The 22,666-nt window shown below is 40.0% G+C and overlaps 1 protein-coding gene across 1 annotated transcript in view; it reads right to left on the bottom strand.

Annotated features, from left to right (window-relative positions):
* Lims1 (LIM zinc finger domain containing 1) overlaps positions 1–22,366 on the bottom strand; it is a 115,104-nt gene extending 92,738 nt beyond the window's left edge. Inside the window, exon 1 of the mRNA XM_042695427.1 lies at positions 22,169–22,366. Within this exon, the coding sequence (XP_042551361.1) occupies positions 22,169–22,200 (32 nt within the window). The 5' untranslated portion in view covers positions 22,201–22,366. The remainder of the gene's footprint in view (positions 1–22,168) is intronic.
* Between the last annotated feature and the right edge of the window lie 300 nt (positions 22,367–22,666).

Below are 22,666 nucleotides of genomic sequence, written 5' to 3'. Positions count from 1 at the left end.
ACAGAATGAATGTGAGTTTAGCCCTGGCTCCTGAATAACTTCCTAGATTGAGGTGTATACTCACAGTAGCGGGGTTATTCACAAAAAGCTGCAAGAGAGGGAAGAGGGGAGGGGAGGGGAGGGGAGGGGAGGGGAGGGGAGGGGAGGGGAGGGGAGGGAAGGGAAGGGAAGGGAAGGGAAGGGAAGGGAAGGGAAGGGAAGGGAAGGGAAGGGAAGCAGTGATGGCAATGGCTACACCTGCTATACTTCTGAGAGGTCTGCCGGTCCTTTAGAGTCTTGATTACTAGATACACCTCTTTTTAAGAGTATTTACAAAGTGCTACCATGTATCAAGATCAATCTGGGACTTATTTTGTTCTTCCCTACCAGATTATAACCTCTGAAGCCATATAATAAATTCCAAATGCTAAAACTATGATTAACTCATTAAAGCCGACTTAATCTAACGTGTAACTGGAAAAGAGATAGGGTAGCAGCAACAGAGGCCATGAAAACTAAATACATTGATGCATTAGGGATGACTTAGGACACATTAGTTAACATTTCTGAACTTCCCGTGTCTCATCTATAAAATCAGTACAGGAATATGTGCCCTTGAATTCCATTTGGTACGCAAGCTCAAAGGAGACTAGAATACTTACCAGTCATAAATAGCATCATCCCTCTTCTTCCCTTCCAATCAAATCCAGGACTAGTAAAGGTGAGGGAGCAGAGGCAGGCCAGCTGACCAGCCATGCCCACAGAAGAAAAATTGGCATTTACAGAAGGAAATTCAACACTGGGCAGTCGAGAATAGAAGAGAGTTGACTGTAAGTAGCTTTCAAAAGTAGAGAATAATTTACACAATTCTTAACTTCAATGTGCTTAAATAAAGGCAGTATCTTCCTTCTAAGCTTTAATTTCTTCTTTGAAAACTCCAAATATTGTCTGGCTTTCCACATCCTCTATAGCAAAATTAGCCACTTAAAAATGGAAATTCAATTACAAAACTCATGTACTTTGTACATGAAAAAGATATTCAAAGCTTTGGAAATTATCCAAATGCAGTCAAAAGTGAAATCTGCATAAAGATCAGACTTTTAGTTTGTGTCCTGACATACAAAAAAAAACCTCTTTTCCATTCCCGAAATGATTTCCATTATTTTGGGTTTCTGAATCTCTTAAACCAGATTCATGGGAGTGAGCAGAGAACATAAAGCTGAATTTAAAAAAAACAAAAACTACTTTTATTATCAGCCATTTTACTAGCCAAATGAAGTAAGAACCTTTTAATCCCAATGAGTTCCTCAAACAATCTCACCTATCCTTGCTGCTCTCTGAGTGCTTCTCTCTGGCTAAGTACTACTACTCTCCCTCTGCCTCTCAGGTCTTTTCCTCAAAGTCACTTCATGGAAAAAAGCCACACTGTGGTCAATCACCTTGTTTCAACGTGCAGGGTACTTACAATATTCCTGTATTCTTTTAACTTTTTTGTTACCTGTCAATCTTTTAATGCTTCTCTCCCCCAGCAAAAATGTAATACAGGAGGATAGAGCTCTATCTGGTGTGTTTTCTGTTCTATTCCCAAAGCCTAGCACATACCAAGTATCTAGCAAGAATTCAGCAACATTTGTTGCTTAAATAAGTGAAAATAAATGAGTCTATTCATGTGGCAGTGGGGCTAATATCACTAGCTTTATAGGGTTATTTTGAGATTATTGAGAAATAAAAAATAAAAATGCTTTGCACCTTACATTTCATAATTACTTGACAACTGTAGTTTCCTTTCATTTTATAAGCCAAAATAACTAGGCAAAAGTTATACAATATTCCATAAGGGAACTCTAGAGTTATGGACAAAAGATCAGTAGAGAAAGACTGGATGCTAGGCGTGCTTCTCAGCGGGTTAGGAATCATGAGAGTTTGTTGTCAATACGCAACAAAGTCTAACTATTTAGAAACCTGTCATTTTTGAAAGAAACTTTTTATGAGCTGAACATAAAGAAAAAATTAGTCTTTTGTTCTTGTGACTTTTTCATATTTCTAATAACCCATTTAGTTATCTTTTATAAAATATGAACAATAGAAAGAAATTTAAAAAATTCTCACTATAGTTTGGACAGCACTGGAAAATCACACAGTCAGTGTAAAGAGGTACAGCAAGGGACAGAACATCTACAAGCCTCACTTAAGTTCAGAACTGTAATTTATGAGGGTTTCAAGTCAGAAGTCAAAATGAGGTTAGTGGTGAAACAGATTTAATTGTCTTGAGTTGTCTCAGAGGTCTAGTGAACAGCTACCAACAACTCCTCTAGACTGAAACTTTCTATAGAGTTCATTTTCTGGTTAGTTTTGGCTAACACTTGGTAGAGAATGGGTTTCTGCCTGCCTTCCTCCTTTACCTTCATGGAGACCAGACTATATATTCCATATGGCTTTTTCCCTTCTGGGTCTTGTCTTGCCTACTCTCAGAGATGCTGAACTATAGGGCTGACACATTTCTTCTGGGAAGCTACTCCAACACCATCACAACACATACAACCTCTTGGAACCCTTGTATTTTTCTCCTTCTGTGCTTGTCTACCTGTGGGTATTCAAGGCCTCTGCAGTTCATATCACAAAGGTTTCTTGCTTAATCACCAACCTGCCGGCATCTGCTTGATTTCAGAATACTGCGTTTTTGAAAATCTCTTAGCCAAAGAATATAGTGTTACTGGAAATTCTTTTTCTTTCCTTTTTTTGGAGAAATATCGTGGCAAAGACTTATTTTATTATTATAATAAAAATGTGCAAAGGTACAAAGTCAGGTAAAGAGCACATCTCTTTTTGGACAATGTCACTCTCTTCTCTTTCTTAGCAGAACCATTTGAGTGACTCTACCAGCCCCTCTTTTGAAGTCAGGATCTTGCTTTATGCAGTACGTAGTCTGGACATCAATCCTATCTGTGCTTCCCTTTGTCACTGAAATTACAGGCATTTGCTATGCCCCACCACTGTATTTCCTCCATAGTTTGGGATTTCAAGTGCATACTACCCAGCCATTGGTGGGGATGGATTCTGGTGAACTTTTATGCTTGAGCTAACTTCAAATTTAGATTTCCCAATTTTGCTCCCAAATAGCTAGATTACAGGCTTAAGTCACTACACCCAACTACTGTAATGGTTTTTTCCCCAATAAGAATATGAGTAATGGGCTGGGAAGGTGGCTCAGTGGTGGAGCGCTTGCCTTGCATGCATGAGGCCCTGGGTTCGATTCCTCAGCACCACATAAGCAAAAAGAAAAAAGCTGGAAGTGGTGCTGTGGCTCAAGTGGTAGAGCGCTAGCCTTGAGCTGAAGACAGCACCCAGGCCCAGAGTTCAGACTCCCCCAAAAAAGAATGTGAGTAATAATTAAATTCCCTCTAGATCCAAGAAGAAAGTTCTCCGTAATTCTTGTAAACCTATTATACTAGCAAAAAAAAAAAAAAAAAGTGTGCCAGCTACTGGGCCTTGAACTCAGGGCCTCTCATCCTCATGTGACTTATCCACTCACAGATGGTGCTCTACCACTCAAACCATGCCTCCAGTCCAGCATTTTGTTGATTAAATGAAGATGAGGTCTCTCAGATTTTTCTGCCTTGGAACTGTGATACTCAGTTCTCAGCCTCCTAATCATAGCTATGAGTATAGGCATGAAGAACTGACACCCAGCTCATACTAGGGGGAAAAAAGAATGTATGTAAGCCTTTCTTCATTTATAGAGTAGCAAACAAGTTAAAAATGACACCCAGACACAAACATCTATCCTTTCTCATCATTCTCTCTCTTCTTAGCATGATGAATAATATTATATGATTTGTAGGAAAATGGATGGGCCTACAACAAATCATGTTAAGTAAGATAAACAAAGCTCAAAGAGAAAAATGGTGTATGTTTTCTCTTATGTGTGGACGCTAGATCTAAAATATACTAGGACATAATAAATTATATAGGACTCTAGGCATTTACACACAGTGAAACCAAAGGAGGACACTCTTAGGAGAGGAACACAAAGGTGCAATGCCTATGTGCCTCTGATCATATAAAATAATATTTATCAAGATGCACTCTAAGAAATGGAAATAAGAAGTTTATTGTTTTTGCTGTTTTATTTTGTTTTTGTCTTGTTTATTCACTTATTTGTCTTTGGGAGAGTCAAGGGGCACAGAAAGAGGGACAAAAAGTCAACTAATGCAGCAGTGGTAACTAACCAGACATTATGTTAGAAATGAACTATATAACTTGCGGGTGGGGATGGGAAGGAAAAACTCAGAGAGAGAGGGGGAAGAGGTAACACTACCCAAAAAATGTACTCTACTTAGGTAACTGCAACCCCTCTGTATATCATCTCTACAATCACAATTTTTAAAAATCAGCATGATAGAAACAACAGTCTTCAACAAATAGTGTCAGGAAAACTGATATCCACATATAAAATAATACACTAACAAAAACTACCTCAAGCCGGGCGCCAGTGGCTCACACCTGTAATCGTAGATACTAAGGAGGCTGAGATCTGAGGATCGTGGTTCCAAAACCAGCCCCGGCAGGAAAGTCGGTGAAACTCTTATTTCCAGTAAACCACTAGAAAACCAGAAGTGGCGCTGTAACTCAAGTGGTAGAGTACTCGCCTTGAGATGAAGAGCTGAAGGGCAGCGCTCAGGCCCAGAGATCAAGCCCCACGACCAGCAAAAAAAAAAAAAAGAGTTTGTTTACTATTTGTTTGTCTTGTGTTGATGGGTATTTGAAATCAGCATCTCTCTAGCCCATAAAACACATATATAGCTATTTTCGCTTTAGTTCATAGTCCTAATATCCATGCCTCCTGCAGGAAAATGATTTGGTTAGTATCAGACACTATGCACAAAGAACACTATTTGGAAGAAAGTTGAAGTTCAAATATCCTAGAGCCCACTCTACCTGACATCAGTCCCAAAAGAAGAGACACAAACTATTCCTATAACACTAGCACAACAGACTCTTGATGTGCATTTCACCACTACCACTTCTTGCTTATATCGTTAATTAATAAAGTAAAACTGGGAGACAGCAAGGGAAGGGGTGACACTGTCCAAAAAGAAATGTTCTCATTACCTGACTTATGTAACTATAACCCCTCTGTATATCATTTTATAACAATAAGAAATAAAATCTTAACAAAATTAAAAACTAAACTCTTTCCCTCTCTACTATCATAAACCATCTTAAAATTATTTTCATCAAGTTAGGTATCAGTAGCTCACATCTGAAATCTTAGCTACTCATGAGGTTGAGACCTAAGGATTGTGGCTTGAAAGCCAGTCCAGGTTGAAAAATCCATGAGACTCTTACCTACAATTAATCACCTAAAAGCTGGAAGTGGAGCTGTGTCTCAAGCAGTAGAGTGCTAGCCTTGAGCAAAAAAGCTCAAGGACAGTACTTAGACCCTGAGTTCAAGCCCTAGGACCAGAGTATATGCACTTGTGCATGAGCACGTTCTTTTCATCAAATTACTTCAAAAACAAACCTCCTAGAGAAAGAGGACAAAGTGTCAAGTTTGAGGATCTGAAACACACTTTCCAATCCTCATGCACCTAATTTCCATGGAACAGGTCCATATTAAAGGCATATCTTTGGGGCTGGGAAGGTGGCTCAGTGGTAGAACGCTTGCCTTGCATGCATGAGGCCCTGGGGTTGATTCCTCAGCACCACATAAGCAAAAAGAAAAAAAGTCGGAAGTGGTGCTGTGGCTCAAGTGGTAGAGTGCTAGACTAGAGCTGACGGACAGTGCCCAGGCCCAGAGTTCAGGCCTCACAACCGGACCCAAAAAAAAATAAAATAAAAAAATAAAGGCATACCTTTTATACATCATAGGACACAATCTGAGTGAAAAGGCACATTACGGGATGGGAAAAAAATCAAATCATATACAACGAATAAAAGTTTAATATCTACAATATATGAAGAATTCTTATAACTTAGAAACGACAACAAAATGACACAGCCTAATTTAAAAACAGGCACAAAGTCGGGTGCTGGTCAATCATCCTTGTTTAGTCTTAGCTTCTCAAAAGGTTGAGATCTGAGGATCAAGTTTTGATTGTGGCCCAGTTTAAAAAATAATCTGAAGATGCTGGAGGGGATGCAGACAGAAGGGAACCTTACTGCATTGTTGGTGGGAGTGTAAACTTGTTCAACCACTTTGGAAAGTAGTATGGAGGTTCCTCAAAAGACTCCACATAGAGCTCCCCTATGACCCAGCAATCCCACTTTTGGGTATTTACTCAAATGTTCACAAACAAGACCACACTAAAGCTATCAGCAGAACTATGTTTACTGCAGCATTATTTACCATAGCTAAGATATGGAACCAGCCCAGATGCCCCTCAGTAGATGAATGGATCAAGAAAACGTGGGATATATACAATGGAATTCTATGCCTCCATCAGAAAGAATGACATTGCCTCATTTGTTAGGAAATGGAAAGACTTGGAAAAAATTATATTAAGTGAAGTAAGCCAGGCCCAAAGAAACATAGGTCCCATGGTTTCCCTTATTTGCAATAACTAGTATATGTCTGAGACAAGCAGAAACAGTCAGATAAGTCAATGTTAGGTGAAATGAACCCCCAAGACAAGGATTCAAATTTTTTTTTCTTGCTATTGTTTCTAACACACTTATAAGATGATTTCTTTGTTGCTTTGTATGTCCCTCCCCCACGGTATAACCCCTGTTTTCACTGTGTTTGATGGTATACTTTGTGGAGGGGAAGGGAAAAAACAAATTGTTTAAATGGGGATACAGGTGGACCCATTGCAATGAGATGTACAAGACGTTATGTCAAAAAACAAACTTTACAACTTTGGGGGTGGGGTGGGGTGGAGGGGCGGGCAGTTGGGGGGGACTGAGGGGGGAAGGGGGAAGCAGGGTAGCAGGGGAAGATGGGAAGGGATGGGAAAGGGAAACAAAGGAGGAAGCAACAATGCTTGATAAGAAATGTACTCATTACTTTGCCCATGTAATTGTAACCCTTCTGTATGGTATTTTCACAATAAAAAATAAATAAGTAAAATAAAAAATAAAAAATAATCTGAGATTCAAATCTCCATCCAATTAAACAGCTGAATGTAGAGGAATGGTTCATGTGGCAGAGGGCCAGCCCTGAGCAAATAAGCCAAGTGAGAGTGCAAGGCTCTGAGTTCAAGCCTCAGTACCAGCACAGGAAAAAAAAAAAAAAGGCAAAAGACCTGAAGTGGTATTTTGTTAAAGACAACATACAAATGGCCAGTAAGCAGATAAATCACATTAATCATCAGAGAAATTCAAATTGAAACCAACCCAAGACAGGACAGTCTGTAAGACTCTTAACCCTAAATAACCTAAAAAATCTGAAAGTAAAGCTGTGGTTCAAGTGCCAACCTTGAAAAGAAAAGAAAATGGACAGATGACCAGGCCCTGAGCTCAAGCCTCAATTTTGGCACCAAAAAAGGGACAACAACAACAAAACAAAACCATAATAAGATATCACCTCATAATGAATTATTAGTCATGTTGGTAAAATACCTAAGAAAATAGTTAAGGAAGGAGTAACTTTACTTTGGCTCTATTGTTTCTGGGCTTGTGATAAGGAAATATTGGAAGGGCTGGACAAGAAGAAATCTAATTACCTCACAGCAGCCAGAAAGGAGAAAAGATAGAGAGGAAGAGGTTGGGAACAAGATACACTAATTGAAGGCATGTCCCCCAGTAACTTTCTTTCTTCAATTAATCCCCATCTTCCATAGTTTCTACCATCTACCAATAGGTAGGTGGTAGAATGCATCAGTGAATTTAACCATTGACTAGGTCATATTCTTATAATCCAATCACTCTCCCAAAGCCTCATCTCTAGGCACTTCATTGGGAATCTAGCTTTAATATAAGAGCCTTTTGGGAGAACACTTCATACCTAACCTGTAACACCTGTTTCTATTACTTGCCTATTATGAACACTGCTGCAATGAATATGGGTTTGCAGGTAGCTTTATTTTATTCTCACTTGCAATCTTTTGGATAATTGCCTAAGAGGAGTGTTGCTAGGTCATAAAGTAGTTTTATTTTTAGATTTTTTTTCCCCCTGAGGAATCTCTATGCTCACTTCCATAGTTTCCATAGTGGTTGTATTAATTTACATTCCCACTAACATTGTATTATGATTCTCTGTTATTGAAACAGCCCAGATGTCCAAGGGATCAAAAAAATGTGATTTTATATATAATGAAATTTTATTCAGCCAGAAAACAGAATTATGTTATTTGCAGGGAAAGAGATGGACCTTAAAGAACTCAGATAAGACTAAGAAACAAAAAAGACATATTTCTCTCATAGGTGGAAGTTTGGCCTAAACTATAAACATACATGAAAACACATATAAGGTCATGTGCATATATACAAGATTAGACTAAAGTATACAATACTTTACTTATGCCAGAGTAGGATTCCATGGTATAACCCTTTGAACAATTAACAGTTTAACAAATGAATACAAGGAACCTAAAACATGTCTTGATTGAGAAGAATAAGGACTAAGGGAGAGAGGTATAACAGAATGGAGAGAGGAATGGTGGACAAATACAGTACATATTCAATTGTACATCTCAACATGTATACATGAAAGTAGAACTAGAAAACTTGGCATGGGTGAGGATGGAATAGATGGAGGAAAGAATGATGGAAGGGATGATACTAGTAAAGATGCATGGTACATGTAAATAAATGGACATGTTAAAAACCCTTCTAGAACAACTACTTGAAGATAATAATAAAAGAAGAAAAATGAACCTAAAGCAAAATCTTAAAGAGAATTGTCTACCTAGAGATAGATAATACTATTCACAATAATAAAGATGAAGAAGCAACCAACATGTCTATCAGACCTATGGATAAACAAAATGCAACACACAAAAGATTATGTAGCCTTAAAAAGAAAATTCTGGGGCTGGAAAGGTGGCTCAGTGATAGAGTGCTTGCTTCACATGCATGAGGCCGGAGGTTCTATTCCTCAGCACCACATACACAGAAAAAGCCAGAAGTGGGTGCAGTGGCTCAAGTGGTAGAGCGCTCACCTTGAGCTGAAGAGATGAGGGACAGTGCCCAGGCCCAGAGTTCAAGCTCCATGACCAACAAAAAAGAAAAAGAAAGAAAGAAAATTCTGTTACATGCTATGTCAATGAACTTGAGGACATTGTGCTAAGTGAAGTAAGTCGGTCACAGAAGGACAAATACTGCAGGACTCCTGTATGAGGTATCTAAATCAGTCAAATATATAGACAGAAAGTAGAATGGTGGTTACCAGGGGCTGAGAGAAATGGGGAGTTGTTTAATGGGTATAAAGTTTCAGTCCTGCGAAATGAAAAAGGTCTGTAGAGATGTTTTATAACAATATAAATATACTTAACAGGACTAAACTATCCACTAAAAAATTATGACACTGTCCAAAAAGAAATACACTTATTAAATGATTTATGAACTTGTAACCCCTCAGTATATCACCTTTATAGTAACAATAAAAATTTTTTAAAGTTAATTCTATGATGGTAAATTCTATGATATAGGAATTTTAAATCATAATTTTAAACAGCACAATAAACTTTCAAGATTAAGGTTTGAGTTTTATGCTCTCAAGTTTGAAACAGTGTCAGCTCTGCCACTTAATGTGTGGCCTTTTGCAATGTTCCTTCCGAGCATCAGCTTCCTCATCTATATAAATGAGGGTATAAATAATATATATGTTAAAAGGAATTTGGAGATTAGAAGAGAACTGCTGACATAGACAAATACAGTTGGATTCATTAATCCTTCCCATAGGGACTGTATTCAACACAACATTCTCACCGAACAAAAGCTTACTCAACCTTATACTGCCCTGACCAATTCACCAGGATTCCACATTGAATCCTTGAAGACAGTAAAGTAGGTAGGACTGCAATCCTCACTTTGCTGTTGAAGAAATCAAAGCAGAGAAATGACCTGACTTATGGAAAAGTGATGAAACCAAATACAACCTGAATAGTGTGTCATTTTATTCTACACAGACATAAGCCAGAAATAGAAACACAGAAAATAAAGTAAACTGCATAAAAAAGTCAAAAGGGAGTTGCAGAAATAACACTAGATGGTTATCAATGCCTTATAAAAGGGCTGAAGCTCCAGGAAATGGAAACAAGGGTTTTTGTTGTTGTTGTTGCTTTTATTTTCTTTTTGTCATTTGTTATCTGTCTTTGGGAGAATAACACGGAGGGGGAATAAAAATGGAGGTACAAAAGACAAATGCAACATTGGTACTCACTCCACACTAGGTTGAAAATGAATTATACAACATGTTGAAGACAGGAGGGAAAACCTGGGAGAGAGCCAGGGATTTTTACCTGTAATTCATCATGCAATGTACTTTTTTCTCCAGCTAAGATAGAAGAGTTGTATAACAACTTCTATGACTGTGTCACCTATATTTTATCAAAGATCTTTGTTTTCGCCAAGTTTAAAGTATCTACTTTCACAACCTTCCCAGATACTGTACCAACTTGGCTAAACACATACCAGAAATAGAGTAACCTTGAATAATTTACCTTATAGAATCTAAACAGTATACTCAAAGAAAAAGCATCTCCTAGCTTATAACAGCACACTTAGTCATCAAGGTTGAGTTGAAAGAATTAAGTGGTCCTGATAGAAAAAGAGGCATAGCACAATGGTAAATGCAAGTGATAGGTAATATGGTAAAAATGGCTACAGGTAACCTGCAGTTTAAAGTAATGTGGGTTCTCTACAATGCCAGCTTATTTTACCAATTTTTTGCTTATCTGTCTTCATCTTCACAACTCTGTGACTCAACTCCTTAATCTCACTCTGCCTTCCCCACATCTTTCTCTCACTGAGCACATTAGTTCAACCTCTCAGGGAAAAATGTAATGAAGAGTAGTCATAATTAAGCCAGGTGCCAATTTCTTATACCTGTAATCCAAGCTACTCTCAAAGCTGAGATCTAAGGATAGAGGTTCAAAGCCAGCCTTGGTAAATAAATCCAAGAATTAAACAGCAAAATGTCAAAGTGAAAGTACAGTTCAAGTGGTAAGTTGCTAGCCCTGAACAATGAAGTTAATTGTGAGACCATGAAGTAAAGCCCTAGCAATGCTACAAAAGAAAAAGATTGGGGGTGGGGGGTGGGGGAGGAGATGGGAAGGGATGGGAAGAGGAAATATAGGAAGAGGCAACAATGCTTGATAAGAAATGCACTCATTACCTTGCCCACGTAACTGTAACCCTCTGTATGGCATTTTCACAATTAAAAAAAAAAAACTATCTGAAAAATCTGGAAAAAAGAAAAAGAAAAGGATTCAATACGTTAAAGTGAGACTCAAATATGTTAAACACTTACAAAAACCTTGATTGCAACACTCAGGCTCCCAATTACCACTGTACCCAATGGTAGAGATTATATATTTCTAACCCAGCAATCTGTCAAATCTTTCACCCAAAGATGAGGAATTATGGACTCTTTCTTTTTCTTTTCTTTTCTTTTTTTGTAGTCATGAAGCTTGAACTCTGGGGCTTGAGCACTGTCCCTGAGCTCTTCAGCTCAAGGTGAGTGCTCTACCACTTGAGCCACAGTGCCACTTCTGGTTTTCTGGTGGTTAACTTTTAGAGTCTCAGGACTTTCCTGCCTGGGCTGGCTTTGAACCATGATCCTCAGATCTCAGTCTTCTGAGTAGCTAGAATTACAGACTGAACAAATGGGACCACCTTAAAATAAAAAGTTTCTGCACAAAGAAATAGCAACCAAATTAGAAAGAAAGCCAACTAAACTGGGAAAAAATATTTACCATCAAAATATCAGACAAAGGTCTAATATCCATTATATACAGGGAACTCAAGAAACTAACCCCTCACAAATCTAACAAACCAATCATGAAATGGGCAAGGGAACTAAAGAGAGACTTCTCAGAAGAAGAGATAAAAATGGCAAGGAAACACATGAGGAAATGTTCATCATCCCTGGCTGTAATGGAAATGCAAATAAAAACAACACTGAGATACCACCTTACCCCAGTCAGAATGGCCCACATCCTAAGTCAGCCAACGAAAAATGCTGGAGGGGATGCGGAGAAAGAGGAACCCTACTGCATTGCTGGTGGGAATGTATACTTTGGAAAGCAGTCTGGAGGTACCTCAGAAAGCTAAATATAGACCTCCCCTATGACCCAGCCATACCACTCCTAGGCATCTACCCTGAGCAACAGGAACCAGCATACAAAGACACACGCACCTCCATGTTTATTGCACTGTTCACAATAGCCAAGATTTGGAAACAACCCAGATGCCTCACTATTGATGAGTAGATCCATAAATAGTAGTACCTATATACAATGGAATATTATGCAGCCATTAGAAAGGACAATATAGTGGCATTTGCAGGGAAATGGATGGAACTAGAGCAGATTATTTTGAGCAAAGTAAGCCAAGAACAGAGACAAACAGAACATGTTCTCCCTGATACGTGGATGCTAAAGCCAAAATACAAGAAGATATGACAAAGTAACAGGACTCAAGAAACAAAGGACAGCCACCCATTTTGTCATATCATTGCTAAATTACTACATGTTCTAGACCATATATATGGTAGATAGATGCATGCAACGGAGGAAGCCAGGAGGAGGAACAGAGTAAGTGGGAACAGCCTACACTAAGCTAAAGGAAAGAAATGTAAACATCACCTGATATGGAAAAAATAACTTGTATTGTCAAAGCCCATAGAATTCATAAACTGTATAGACCATGATAATGACAATTTGCCTTGTGAAGGTTAAACTGTGTTTGTGACTTTAACTAAGTATCACTATTCCACAATACTGTGAAATAATCTCAAGAAAAAAAACTTCTTTGTATAACTACTTAAAGATAATAAAAGAAAGAAAAAACAGAAGAGATGCAGTGAAAATCAGGAACATACATTGTCACAGAAAATGCACAGGTGGTAGTTGTCTATGATTATCAATGGTACAGGCAGGAAGAAAGCTGCTAAACTTGGTGCAAACATAATTTTACAAACTTTTATTGAAGTCCAGAGTACATGCAGTTCAAAGAAACAATACCAAGAGACCCCAGCAGCACATTTTCATTTTCTTGTAATGAGAATATCTAACAAAACATCATAATAACCACAACCATGAACTGACATTCATACAAGATACAAAGGGTCCCTCACGTTTGCTGTTATGGCCATTCTCTACTCCACTCCCATTCTAGCCCCACTTTCATTCTCTCCTGGCTTCTGATCACTCATACCTTTTCAATGTCTATAATTTTGTCATTTAGAAAATGTTATGTAAGGGGCTGGGAAGGTGGCTCAGTGGTAGAGTGCTTGCCTTGCATGCATGAGGCCCTGGGTTCAATTCCTCAGCACCACATAAGCAAAAAGAAAAAAAGCCGGAAGTGGCACTGTGGCTCAAGTAGTAGAGTGCTAGCCTTGAGCTGAAGAGTTGAGGGACAGTGCCCAGGCCCAGAGTTCAGGCCCCACGACTGGACCCAAAAAGAAAGAAAGAAAGAAAGAAAATGTTATGTAAATGGAACATACAGTTGTGGTGTGAAATGGATTCCTCCCTCAGTATAATGCCTCTGAGACCCATTCAAGTAGTGTTAGTAACAATAATTCAATCCTCATCCTCATCCTTTTTTTTGCTTAGTACCCAATGATAAAGTTGTTCAACCATTTAATCAAACTGTTTTCTTACCAGCTGAAGGACATCTGGGTTGTTTCTAGAATTTGAAAACAAAATTACTAAGAAAGAAACATGCACTATTCATACAGATTTTTGTGTAAACTAAAATCTTCATTTCTTGGGGATAAATGATCAGCAGTAGTGGTATGGTTAGTTTAAGAAACTGCCAACTGTCTTCTGGAATGATTTCATGGTTTACATTCCAACCAGTAATAAGTGAGTGATTACAGATTCTAAGAATTAGGACAAGGAAATCTTTGGGGGGGAGAGGACGTTAATTTACCTACCACACACTATTCTTTTCTTTTTTATTGTTATTATAAAGATGTTACAGAGGAGTTACAATTTCGTAACTCCTCTAGTCGAGGGGCCTGAACTCTGGGCCTGGGCGCTGTCCCTCACCTCTTCAGTTCAAGGCTAGCCCTCTACCACTTGAGCCACAGCACCACTTCCGGCTTTTTTCTTTTTGCTTATGTGGTGCTGAGGAATCGAACCCAGGGCCTCATGCATGCAAGGCAAGCGCTCTACCACTGAGCCACCTTCCTAGCCCTTTTTTAGGATTTTAAGGTAGAAACAGATTACTGATATGAGACCTTTCCTCTTTTCTTTTTTTCTTTTGTGAAAATACTGTACACCTTTCCTCTTTTCTAACACATTTAGAACTATAAATTTCCCTTCCTGCATTATGTTCTAAAGTTTCTGATATGCTTTATTTTCCACTGTCATTTAGCTCAACATTTCTTTATTCTCAGAGTTCCTCTTTGTCTAATAAATATGTGTGTTTGTGTGTTTCATTTGCACTTGTTTAGCCATTTTCCTGTTATCTTTTGTTTGTTTGTTTTTTTGTCAGCCTTGGCCAGAACTCTGGGTCTGGGCGCTGTCCCTCAGCTCTTCAGCTCAAGGCTAACACTCTACCACTTGAGCCTCAAAGCCAGTTCCTATTTTTTCTGTTATGTGGTGCTGAGGAATGGAACCCAGGGCCTCATGCATGCAAGGCAAGCACTCTACTACTGAGCCACCTTCCCAGCCCTCCTGTTATCTTTAGGTAACTAGTTATCTTTAGGTACCTATTTCTAGATACCTAAAGTTTCTGAAGTTTAATAGCCAGAATACAGATTATCTTAGTATATGTTTCATGGGAACTTGAGAAGAATGTATGTTCTCTGGTAATGTTGTCTCTGGTAATCATTTCTCTAAAGTTATAGTTTATATGATACCTTTATGATTAATATTAATAAAGTCCTTCAGTTCCTTCGGTGTTTGCATAAAGCCTATTTCCATCTTTCTATTTCCAATTTGCCTATATTGTTATAGATGGAAGTTTCTTGTACATAGCATATAGTTGGATCATGTTTTGTTGGGTCTTTTGTGTATGTGTGTGTGTGGTACTGGAGTTACAACCCAGAGCCTTGTACTTGCTAACAGGCACTGGGCCACTTAAGCCATTCTGTCAGCCTTTGGATCTTATTTTTTAATATATACTACTAAAATCTGTCTTTTATTTGGTGTATTTAACACATTAAATGAAATGGGCTTTCTCCTTTCCCTTTAGGATCCCAATGATGCAAATGTTAGGTCTTGCTTGTTTGTTAACATAGGTCCCTGGAACTCTGCACTACCCATGCTTCCAGACTATTTTATGTTGTACAGACTAGGTAATTTCTACTATTTTATCATTCTGTTCATCACTGATTCTTTCCTCTGTCCCTTCAATTACTTAAACCTAGCCAACAAGCTTTACATTGGCTTTGTTACTGAATTTTTCAGTTGTTCAACTTTCATTTGGTTCTTTATTTCTACCTCTACATTTGCTTCAGAAACATTCACTGAAGCATTGTGGCAGCTTTAAAATCTTTGTCAGGTAATTCTAACATTTCATCGGTGTTGGTATCTTTCATCATTCACTTTAAGATTTTCCTAGTTCCTAATGGTTGTGTATTTCTGGTTTTCTGACAACAGATTTTCTAATGAAACAAACATTTTTGTATTATGCCATGTTACTGGATATTATCTGAACTTCCTGTTTCTACTAGCATTCTCTGATACCAATGAGACAAGGAAACAGCTTCTGCTAGCTGGAGTGAGAAATCCAGGATCTTCATTTTGCCTCTAGTGACTCCCAAGATATAGACTCCTCATCACAACTGAGGAGAGTTTTGATTCCCTTGGTCAGCTTAAGAATCTTGGGATGATGGAGGGGTGTGATCATTACTGTCTAGGAACATGAAAAAAAGTCTTGGCTCCCTATGTGGCTTTCCCTAATACCATCTCATAGGATGCTGGGTGTCATATTACTGACTAGAAAGGGTGTAAGTCTAGGTCCTCCACTTTGAACACCTTTGGCATTGGTATTAGTGGTATCAGTGTTTTGTATAGGTTTACCTGGAATCAAGCTTTGTTTGAACAATTTTCGGGACAACATTAGGGATTTGGGGAATCTCTAATTCCTAGGACATGGTGAGTGCTTAATAGATGTTCCCAGCATTTACTGACATGGGAGAAATGGCAATTTTGCTCCAGCTTCCAAGATAACACAGAAGATGGTTTTCTTTTTGTACCATCCTAGGTCTTTAAATCAGGGCCTGGGCGCTGTACCTGAGCCTTTTTTTTTTTTTTTTTTTTTGCTGAAGGCTAGTGCTTGCTCTACAACTTCAGCCACAGCTCCACTTCTGGGTTTTTTTGGTAGTTAATTGGACATAAGCATCGTACAGACTTGCTTGGAACCACCATCCTTAGATCTCAGCCTCCTGAGTTGCTAGGATTACAGGTATGAGCCACTAGTGCCTGGCCAGAAGATGGTTTTCTAGATCAAGAAAACAATGTGAAAAAAAGCACCGAGAGAAGAAATCATTAGCTATTGTCAGAAGATGGTAGTGAGTTAGAAAAATATAAACTAAGGGAATAGTATATCCACAAAAGCTTTATAAAAAATGTCTTGGGCTGGATTACAGTCTTAAATTCCAGGCTGAGGAGTTTCAACCTTATTTAATAAGAAATCAGAAACACTGGTTTTGTTTTTGTGGTTGTGGGACTTGAACTCAGGCAAGGCACTGTCCCTGAGCTCTTTTGCTCAAAGCCTAACACTCTACCATTTTGAGCCATAGCACCATTTCTGGTTTTCTTGGTTAACTAGCAATAAGAGGCTCATAGACCTTCCTGCCTAGGCTGGTTTTGAACTGTGATCTTTAGATCTCAGCCACTACAGGTTTGAGCCACCAGTGGGCAGCTCATTTGGTTTTTGTTGCAAAACTCAGTGCCTTGTGCTTGCTTACAAGGCAAGTGTTCTACCACTGAGCCATACTCATGGCTACATACTTTTTTCTTTCTTTGCTTTTAGTTTTTTACAGGTAGAATCCTGAGTTCTTGCCAGAAGCCCATGCTTATCCATACCTCCCACATAGCTTGGATCTCAGGTATGCATGGCCATGCCCAGCTTACTGTTATGTGGTCTTGCTAATTTTTTGCCTTGATCTGCAGTCCTCCAGATTGCTATCTCCTGAACAGCTAGAGTTATAGATATGGATCATTGTGCCTGTAAAAAAAAAAAACTAAACATTCTGAAAACGATGAGTAATGTGAGCATAGATACTTCAGGAAAATGGGCAACCAACATGAAAGAACATGGAAGCATTCTTGAAAACAAGAACTATGTCTCATACCTCTTCAATCATATCAGATACATCTGGACTATGCATATAAAAAAAAAAACTTCTCTCAAATGTACTACATTGAGAAGGAAGAACAACAAGCTGTGGCAGAGGCTATAACTGCCTATCATATGTCCATTCTCCCTTTCTCTAAGACTTCATTAATAAGGTAGATTTATATGAGGCAGAAATGTGTTCTGCTTTTAAAATAAGCAAACTGGACCTGTAATTCCAGCATTTGAAATGATGAGGCGGGAGAATGAAGTTCAAGGCAGTCCAGGTTACTTAGCTAGAGGAGGCTAGCCTAGGCTACATAAACAAGATCTCATCTCAAAAACATTAAATTAACAAAAACAAAATAATAACTATACTTCCCAAAGACAAATAAATTTACAATCTGCTCAAGTAGATAGTAACACTTATCACTTCATTGATTCATCAATAAAGATGCCTTTCAAACCAGATGCCAGTAGCTAACATCTATAATTCTAAATTCTCAGAAGGAAGAATTTAGAGGATCACAGTTCAAAGCCAGCCAGGCACAAAAGAGAGAGAGACAGACAGACAGACAGACAGACAGACAGACAGACAGACAGACAGAGACAGAGAATGAGAGACAGAGAATGAGAGACAGAGAGAGAGACAGAGAGAGAAAAAGAGAGAAGACAATGAAAAGGAGGCAGAGGAAGAGAAAGTAGAAGAGGAGGAGGAAGAAGTGGAGGAGGAGGAGCCTTCCAGTAGAAAGAGATCTCCTAAGGCAGTGCCATGTGGAGACACTGTCCTAAGCCTCTGTGGATAAAGAATTACTGGCATTAGAATGAGTCTGAAATACCATAGTGAAATACCATAGAAAAAAAAGCAACCCAATCACTTGAAAGATACTAACATTTTTGGAAATGCCTGTCTTACATCTTACTTTATCTTACCTGGCCCTCTGAAATTGGTAAGCTCCAGAGTCATGGGAATCCTAATGGTGACTCCTGTGTCTCCTATTGCCATCATATGTGCTTACACTACTTTAATATCCTTTAATATCCTTCACAAGGCACTATTCAGAGCTTGCTTTATCTGCAGCTTCCATGTCTTTGTTAAATGTCACTGCAGATTTATCAAGTTCCCAAATGTATTCCAATGTGAAAACTGATGCAGGCAAACTGACTCCCCAACTACCACATACACAGTACAATCCAGTGCAGAAATGTCAGATGCAATCAACTAAAAAAGATGAGATAACATCAGGATAAGGAGGATAAACCGCAGAGGCATAGTACATGGTAACAAGTAGTACAGCTGTTCCAGGATCTTTAATTTAGGAAGGAAACAATCCAACCTGTAACATAGGTAATATTCCCTCATGTGGCAATCCACACTTTAAAGCTTAGTCTGTAAGTCTGTAAAACTGACAAATAGTCTGTAATGTTTTCCTTCCATTTAAGTGCAAACCTAAGCTAAGCATATGACTTATACTGAGATGTATTTAAATACTATTGTAAAACAAATGCAATATTACTGAAAACAAGAGACATACAGAGTAAAGTTCTACTCTCCTGCACTGACTTCTTACATTGCTGAGGTCTTCTGCCCTGGGACGGGTTCTGACACACCCATACTTAGTCAGAGAAAGAGCTGACCAGAAGACAGGCCAAGAGGCTCCTACAAAGGAAAAGGGGTAGGAGTGGTAAAATAAAATCATGACAGTAAAATCCTGATGGATAATCTTCTCTAAGTCTGCTGGAAATAGAACAGACCTCAGGGGTCTTTTCTACCCTGACATTTTCATAGGCTTTCCTTAAAACTCAGAGTTGTTTCCTTACCCTACAAACAGACATAGAACACTGAAGTTTTATGAGGACACGCCCTGCCATGACAGTTTCCCTCTTTATAAGAGCAATGTTGAGCAGAAGATTAAGGAAATGCCTTAAAGGCAGAGATTGCTTTTCCCATGCTCATTTAAGTTTTAGTTACAAAGTCCTAATAAAACTCCTTAAGACTAGAAAGTACACACTAGAACAGATACTCAGCAAATAGTTTTAGGAGAAGCTTTTGTAAATATTTCTTTTTAAATAACCCAATGATACACATTATTACCATTTAGGATTATGTTTTGCCAGTGGTATTAAGGGTGGTCTCCTAGACCGTTTCAAGGATTATGTTGGATCAACACTATTTTCATAAAAATACTAAGCTATACCAAAGGAGTTACTCTAGTTTTCTGCACTGTGTTGACACATAGTGAGCTGCAAAGCAATGATGGGTACAACTCCTGACCACCTAAAACTAATAGAGGTGGTGGTAGCATAACAGATTTCTTTACCTTCGGATTTCCTTCCTGAATTATCAGGAAAAAAATACCAATATCACCTTTAAGTGTCTTTGAGAAAATGAGACAGTCTATGAAAAAAATCTGTAAATTCTTAAAACACTAAACATGCAATTACAACCTTGCAATTACACATTCCTAAGCAAAAGGAAAACAGTTCACATTAAAACCTGTCCATGAGGGCTGGGAATATAGCTTAGTGGTAGAGTGCTTGCCTAGCATACATGAAGCCCTGGGGTCAATTCCTCAGTGTCACATAAACAGAAGAAGCCGGAAGTGACACTGTGGCTCAAGTGGTATAGCGCTAGCCTTGAGCAAAAGCAGCTCAGGGACAGTACCCAGGCCTTGAGTTCAAGCCCCAGGACTGGCAAAAAAAAAAAAAAAAAAAAATCAGTAAAATCTGTCTGTGAACATTCACAGAATCTTTATTCTTAATTTCCCAGAACTGGAAATATACAAATGTCCTTCAGATGAATAAAATGTTTTACACCATGGATTACTACTCGCAATAAAAAGCAACAAACTATGATACATGCAACAAATACTGTGTGATTACCCTTAAATGAGTTACAAAGTCAAAATCATAAGAGACAGAAAAATACAATGGTGGTTGCCATTTACTGGGAAGAAGGAATGGGGAGGTGCTAAATAAGTTCTCTCTCAGGCTGGCTGCCAACTACAATGCTATTAACCTTATGCCCACTGGTAGCTGAGATTACAGATTCACCACCACACCTGATGTGTTGGATGAAATGGAGTCTTGCCTCAAACTGCCATTCTATCTGTCTCTCCCACCTGCTAGGTGGCTAGGATTACAGGCATGTACCACCACATCTGCCACACATATAGGCCTGTGTTCTGGAGATTTCTTATAGTCATGACTGCCTAACAATGTGTGAACTTAAAAGAAATAGTAAATAAGAAATAAGGGATTGCCAACTCATTTACATCAATTCAGGATGAGAAGGGGTTAGGACCAAGGAGGGCACTGGGTCAAGGAGAGACTTGAGGATCTTAAAATGAGATAATTATGTTCTATTCTTTGCTTGTGTTCCTTGTATTATCCATATATTTTCAATTCTTTATCAGCTTAATAATACTAATCGTTGTTATTAACTCCTAACTAACCTTCCTTCTTGTTGAAGTCAAATGGCAAGCATACATAAAGCACTTCTGCATAACCAAGCAAACTGGCTATTTAATGAAGAAATGGATGCATGATTAAGCCATGAGCTGAATTAGGTGCTTTTCTCATACCACTTTTATTGCAAGAACCGAAAGACAACCCTAAGGAATCAGACTTACATTTAGCAGGCATTTCCCTGAAACTAAACTTAACCCTATAATTTAAGGGGGGAAATGGCTGGTAATATTTATTGCAAAGGAGAAAATTCCAGCTTTCCACTGAAAATTACAAAGCTGGAAAATCTGTATCAGTCTTGAGTTTGAAGGCTTCCCAGTACTTAAACAAGACTTTAATTTCCTCAGTAGCGATCTTAACAGATGTTATTTGGTGAGATTAATTAAATTACTACTTGCGATTTGCCTAATGCAGAGGGTCGATATTTTCCAAATGACCAAGAAACGAGATTACAATGGGTAAACAGGTCCCTTCAAACTACAAGGCAGACGAAGGGATTTTACTGTAACTGTGAAAAGCACCAAAGACTCTGCTTCAGATTTCACCCCCGAAGTATCCTTTAAGAAATCCCCACTTCAGAAGTTTGGGCGGGGGAGGGTATGTTAACCAAGAATACCCACAATTATCTGGGAAAACCAAAAATAACTCCTTCCTCTTCCTAACTACACATCTGAGTAAGTCCACATTTTCTTCACGTGGGTCCATCAAAAAAACATCACATGACAAACCGATTACAAAAAACAACAACAACCAGGAGCATCTAGTTATCTCTGGTCCTCAAAAGGGCTAATTTTTTTTGTTGCATAGTATCTCAAGGCGCTCAGCACGTTAACCTTTCCCCGACGTGGTCAATGAATGAGTAAGTCTCCTTAGACGTCTCTGTTGGGCGGGCACGGTCGTCCCAGCCTCTCCGGGAGGTTAGAACGCGCCGGCCTCCGGGAGATCTCCGGGCTGGGTTAGGACTCATTCACTCGGATCACCTCGTCGGTGTGGGAACTCCGCCCCGCGCCCTGAGGCATCGGCCTTCTCGGCTCCCCCCCCCCCCACCCCCCCACCCCCCCGCACCGGACACCTCAGCGTGGGTCACCATGAATCGCCGAGCCCCGCGCGGCGGCGACCGAGCTCCCGCCCCAGCCGCCCGAGCTGAGGGTCGCCGCGGGACTCCCCGGGCTTGCCCGCCCGCCCGCCCGGGCCAGGCCGCCAGGGGCTTGGCGCGCGAGGCCGCCGGGCTGGGAAGGCCGCCCGCCCGCCCCGGCCCGCGCTTAGGCCCCGCTAGGCCCGCGGGGAAAGGCGGCCGACGTGGCGGGCGGCGGCGGGTGGCACGAACCTGTTGGTCATTCCGGCCGCCACGCCCAGCATGTCTCCACAGTCCCACGCCGCGTCTCTAGGCACCTGGACTTCCCCTCGCCGCCGTGGCCGCCACCTCGTCCCAGGCTGCTGCGAACGGCTGTGGACTGGCGGGCGGGTCTCGAACAGGAAGGAGAGGCGGGCCTGGGGCTGAGAGGCCGCCGCCGCCGCCGCCTCCTCTACCTCACGCCAGCCCGTGGCTGGCAAATGGCGACGCTGGCCGCACGGGGGCGCGCGCGGGTTTGAGGGCGGGGCCTGTCGCCGCGCGCGCCCTGGCCACGCCCCCTACTTGGACTTGGCTCCACCCTCTGCGTCCCGCGCTGAGGCTCCGTAGCCTCTGACTGTGTGTACGCGGGGTCTTGCGAGAGAGCACCCGTCGTCGGCGTTCTCTGTAACGATGATTTCTTAAAATAGCAGAGCTGGCCTCTAGTTCCTCTGTGTGAGACTAACAGAGGGACGGGCCGGAGAGTCCTTGGCT

Source organism: Dipodomys spectabilis, unplaced genomic scaffold, assembly GCF_019054845.1.
Source record: "Dipodomys spectabilis isolate Male_0828 unplaced genomic scaffold, ASM1905484v1 ptg000187l, whole genome shotgun sequence".
In the NCBI taxonomy this organism is placed as follows: Eukaryota; Metazoa; Chordata; class Mammalia; order Rodentia; family Heteromyidae; genus Dipodomys; species Dipodomys spectabilis.
Note: the sequence above shows the minus strand (reverse complement) of the source record. Positions and strands in the feature narration are given on the sequence as shown.